We start from the raw sequence: 4,653 nt of genomic DNA, 5'->3' as shown, positions 1-4,653 counted from the left end.
GATGTTCATCAAACCATTGTTTACAAATGTAAGAAATATTTAAAAATATATAAACGTTAATAACAAATTAAATAAGTTGTAATACATCCACACAATGTAATACTATGCAGTCACTAAAATTATGATATTGAGCAATATTTATTGATATCGTAAGATTATGGTTCAGTTTAAAATAAAAAAAATACAGAACAGTACAATATAGTGTGTTTTCTTTCTTTTTTGGTAAAAATGTGTGTGTACACATAGGAAAAAAGGAATGGAAAGTTATGCGCTGAAAACATTAATAGTGGTTATCTTTCAATGGTGGGAATTTTAATTCTTTATAAATTTCTTCACTGTCTACATTTTTTTTTTACAATGAGTATGTATTATGTTTATAATCAATAAAACAATTTTCCATTTTGAAAATATCTGATATGAATATACATGTAATCTTCAGATAAACAATAACATAAAACAGCTTATTTTTAGTATTTTATGGTCAAATAGGTAATAAAAGTATTAACAAAATTATATATTTATATTGTATTAATTATGTATGAAACAGATTTATATATAAAGTAATGAAAACCAACTGAGAAGAGAGACAAAACATTTTCTTATGTTCAGATCTTTGGTATGAGTGAATTTTAGATTTTTAAGAAATAATTAAATTTTACATAAATTAGGCATTTATTTCCCTACTTCCAAAACAGATTTGAACTGGCATATATTAAAAAAAAAAAAACAGGCCATACAAAAAAAAGTGTAATATGGATGAAAGGGAGAAGAGTGGGAAGACTAGGAAACTTCAGGTGAAAAACTAGATAATTATGCCAGAAATCACACATTAAATAACATATCTGCAATACAGAACAATGCATATCTTTGAAGCTTCCAACTATCCAAGATGTAAAGGGAACCATACTGGATTAATAACTCTTATATAATAAATGGAGACATGGGACTTAAAAGAGACAACTTCTTTAACTTTGAAATATTATTACATTGATAAGAGATAACGATGAGTTCAGTAGAAGAAATTTTTATAAAAGTAGGTTTTCAACATCATTCCATTGATTTTTTTGCCCTTTATATTGACACTTGATAAAGGCTGAAGGCAAAATATTAAGGTATCTGTATGTTAAGCTAATTCAGTGTAGTTATCTTTCTTATTAATTTAACAGGATGAGTGGTAAGAGTTCTCCTTAGACCATCATCAAATACCAAATCTCTCAGTAAAGATTTTTAAGAATCAAAGCATAATTTAAATACCAAAGTCTAAAGTGTTTATTTTCTAAGGTATTGACTGAAAAACACCAATATACTCACTTCTCTGGGCATGAAGGTAATAAAGAAAACTCCTAACACTTTAGTCCAAGCCACTATCGGGTCTGTGCTAAGGTCATAATATATTAAAAAAGGAAACAAAAATGTAAATAAACTAACAACAACAAAAAAAAAAACTACGCATCTTTTTAAAAGAATATCCATTTCACGTAACCTAACATGTAAGTATGCACAAAAGTTAACTGGATCACATACATTTTCCTGTACTCTTACTCATTTCTCAAAAAGCAAGTTAGAAGTTTTTACTTTGATAGATTCAGAAGGGCCATTTTGAGAATATTTTCATGGAAGAAATTAAATTTAGTAGTATTACTGAAATAATAAAGGAAACATATATACCCAATCAATCACCTCACCTTGGCTGATTCAAGAAAAAAAAAATGTTGAGGAATAAACTTTATTCTACATATTCCTAAAGATATTATATCAAAAAGTAGTACAAAATGACAATTTTACAATTAGAAACTTCACTAGAATGAACAAGGTTTGCTAAGTTTCATTTTTTTTCAAAAGAAAGTATTCACTTAAAAACCTGTGAATTGCCATAAAATAACCTCATATCACAAAGTAGCCCAAACTAAGTGGGCACCAGCTTAAGGCTGAAAAAATTGAGCATTGTCATCCTCACCACCTGCGTCTGGCCTGGCCCAAGGTGACATGCAGGGGCTTGGAGCCCACTACGCGACCATTCATCTCATCCACTGCTTTGGTAGCCTCTTCAAAAGAGGAGAAGCATACAACACCAAACCCTTTGCCTTGCCCCACTTCCATCATCACCTTGGCCCGGCTAACTGATCCAAAGGAAGAAAACTCTTCCTTCAGTTTTTCATCATCAATGGTCTCATCTAGGTTCTTAATATAGATAGGCACCCCTGGAGGCCGACTTTTTTCCTTTAATCTCAGCCGTTCAAATCTCCGCCTTAACTCAGCCAGGCGTTCAATTTTCTTCTGTGCTCGTCCTACATACAGCGCTTTCCCATCAATTGACTTTCCATGAAGGTCTAGCACAGCTTTTTGGGCAGCCTCGTGTGTCTCATATCTCACAAATCCAAAGCCTTTGGATTTCCCACTGACATCTCTTATCACTTTAACACTCTCAGTTGGCCCATATTCACTGAAAAGTCCCTTCAGTTTTTCGTCATCCATGTCGTCCCCAAAATTTTTAACGAACACATTGGTGAAAGTTGCTCTATCCCGGGTTCTGACTTCAGCGGCCCGCTCTTCCGGGAATTTGAACCGGCCAACATACACCTGGCGGTTGTTGAGCCGCACTCCATTCATGTGCCAGATCGCCCTGTTGGCAGCGGCCAGGCTGTCGAAGTGTACGTAGGCATAGCCTTTAGAGCCGTTGTCATCGCAGACTACTTTGCAGGAGAGAATGTTCCCAAAAGCAGAAAATAAGTAAAAAAGGGCCCTATTGTCTATGGATTTGTCCAGGTTTTTGATGAAGATGTTTCCAACTCCAGACTTTCTTAAGCGGTCATCTGGCTGAGACCACATGAGGCGAAATGGTTTGCCATTAATTAAATCAAAATTCATGGTGTTGAGTGCCCACTCAGCATCCGCAGGAAAACGAAAGTTAACATAGCCATAGCCCAGGGGACTGCGGGTCACTGGGTCACGACAGATTCGTGTGAAGCGCAGAGGACCAGCAGGCCTGAACTTCTTATATAGCATGTCCTCGGTGACGTCTGGGTCCAAGTCACCCACGTACAGGGCAGCTTTGAGGTACTTCTTTTTCTTGCCAGCAGGATTAGGCTCCCCACTCCCCATCTCTCTAAACACAAGGAGGAGTCTCTCTTGGGAGAGAAAAAGACCGCTCTCTCTAAGCTATGGGCCAAGCAGCTGTTCACGAAGAACAGAAAAAGCCAAGGCGAAGGAAGCTTAAGGCAGGCTCAGAATCACTGTTGAAGCTGAGAAAATGAAGTTCAGAAACAGCTGGTCAGCAGGCTCAGAACAAACACATCAGACAAAAAAAACACCCCAGTAAGTAACCTCTTTTCCCTAAGGGGGCTTATGATTTTCACCCCGTTCAGGTTTAAAATCAGTTTCAAAAGCCAATATTAAGGAAGAAATTACTCTTTCCCTGTTAAATTGTAAGAGATCGTCAAGCAGCTATCTGACTCCCCAAATCTAGCATTGCCCACAGAGGCCTCGCGACCCGATTTCTGTATAAATATAGGCCTCAAGCTCCTGTTGGTTTAAAATTAGATCCACAAGGGCAGGGGCCGAACAAGTATTCCTCCGCCGGCTGCCTGGCGGGTCTCAGGCGGACTCGCAGCTAAGGCCGCTACACACACTCAGCGTCGGCGAAAAGGCAGACTAGGCACTTGGTGCGCTGGGATCAGGCTGCAGGCAGCGGATCGGACAGAGAGACAGACAGACACACGCGCGCGGGGAACGGGAGACCGCCCAGATACCCAAGATGCCCACTGGGTACGGACCGAGTGACGCGCGGTGATCTCGGCAGCCTCGCAGCAGGTCCGGAGGGACTGGCTGGCAGACGTGCAGTGGGTCAGCTCAGACGCGAGGCGGTTCCGGACAGATGCGGGGCGGAGTCAGAAGAGAAGGGCAGATGCGCGGCGGGCGGGCAGAGCGCGGACCCATGCGCAGGGATTGCTCACCGCAGGACAGACCGACTGAGGGACCAAAAGCCTTTAGCTGTGGTAGGGCGTGAGGGAGGGGCGCAAGGAAACCCGGAACCGTGCTAAGTAACTTCCCTCGTGCTCTGTGCCAAGATTTTTTTTTTTTTAGTTAAAATGAATTTTAGATTTTTCTTTTCCGTATTATTGTAAAGTATTTATTTACTCATATTTAGACTCTGATCTCAAAATAACAATAGGATGTGGTGTCCTGGGCGGAAAGAACTCTTAAAAGTTAAAAAAAAAGCTAATTCAGTGAATCACTTTGCTTAGGAAACAGGATATATAGATTGCATACTTTCCTCAGTGGTTTGGAAAGTCAAAGTTGACAGCTGTACTGGGCACCCAATTAGTGCTAAATGATCACAAGGTCAAATGGAACACAGGGCCCTGTTTTGTTTGGCGTTTATGCTTACTCCGTTAATTTCCGACATAATGGTAGCATTATCCCTAAAAAAAAAAAAGCATTATCCCTAGGTAGTAGGTAAAGAGTTCTTTTCGCTGCACCAGTAATCCTAAGGTTCTAATGATTTGAGAGCCATAAAATGGCTTTTAATGGTACTTAGTGCACAAAACTTAGAGGCTGTTATGTTGCCTCCATAATCACATTTAGGAAGTCTCAGTTTTAGAGATAAAAGCTGCAGAATCAATGCAATATGTATAATTAATATTCGTAGATGAC

The 4,653-nt window shown here is 39.3% G+C and overlaps 1 protein-coding gene across 1 annotated transcript; it reads right to left on the bottom strand.

Moving 5' to 3' along the window:
• Positions 1–674: 674 nt before the first annotated feature.
• On the bottom strand, positions 675–3,399 carry PABPC5 (poly(A) binding protein cytoplasmic 5). The gene has a single exon (XM_023551403.2). It carries the CDS (start codon positions 3,100–3,102, stop codon positions 1,954–1,956), a length of 1,149 nt encoding a protein of 382 aa, XP_023407171.2. The 5' UTR covers positions 3,103–3,399; the 3' UTR covers positions 675–1,953.
• Between the last annotated feature and the right edge of the window lie 1,254 nt (positions 3,400–4,653).

This window comes from Loxodonta africana, chromosome X (assembly GCF_030014295.1).
Source record: "Loxodonta africana isolate mLoxAfr1 chromosome X, mLoxAfr1.hap2, whole genome shotgun sequence".
In the NCBI taxonomy this organism is placed as follows: Eukaryota; Metazoa; Chordata; class Mammalia; order Proboscidea; family Elephantidae; genus Loxodonta; species Loxodonta africana.
Note: the sequence above shows the minus strand (reverse complement) of the source record. Positions and strands in the feature narration are given on the sequence as shown.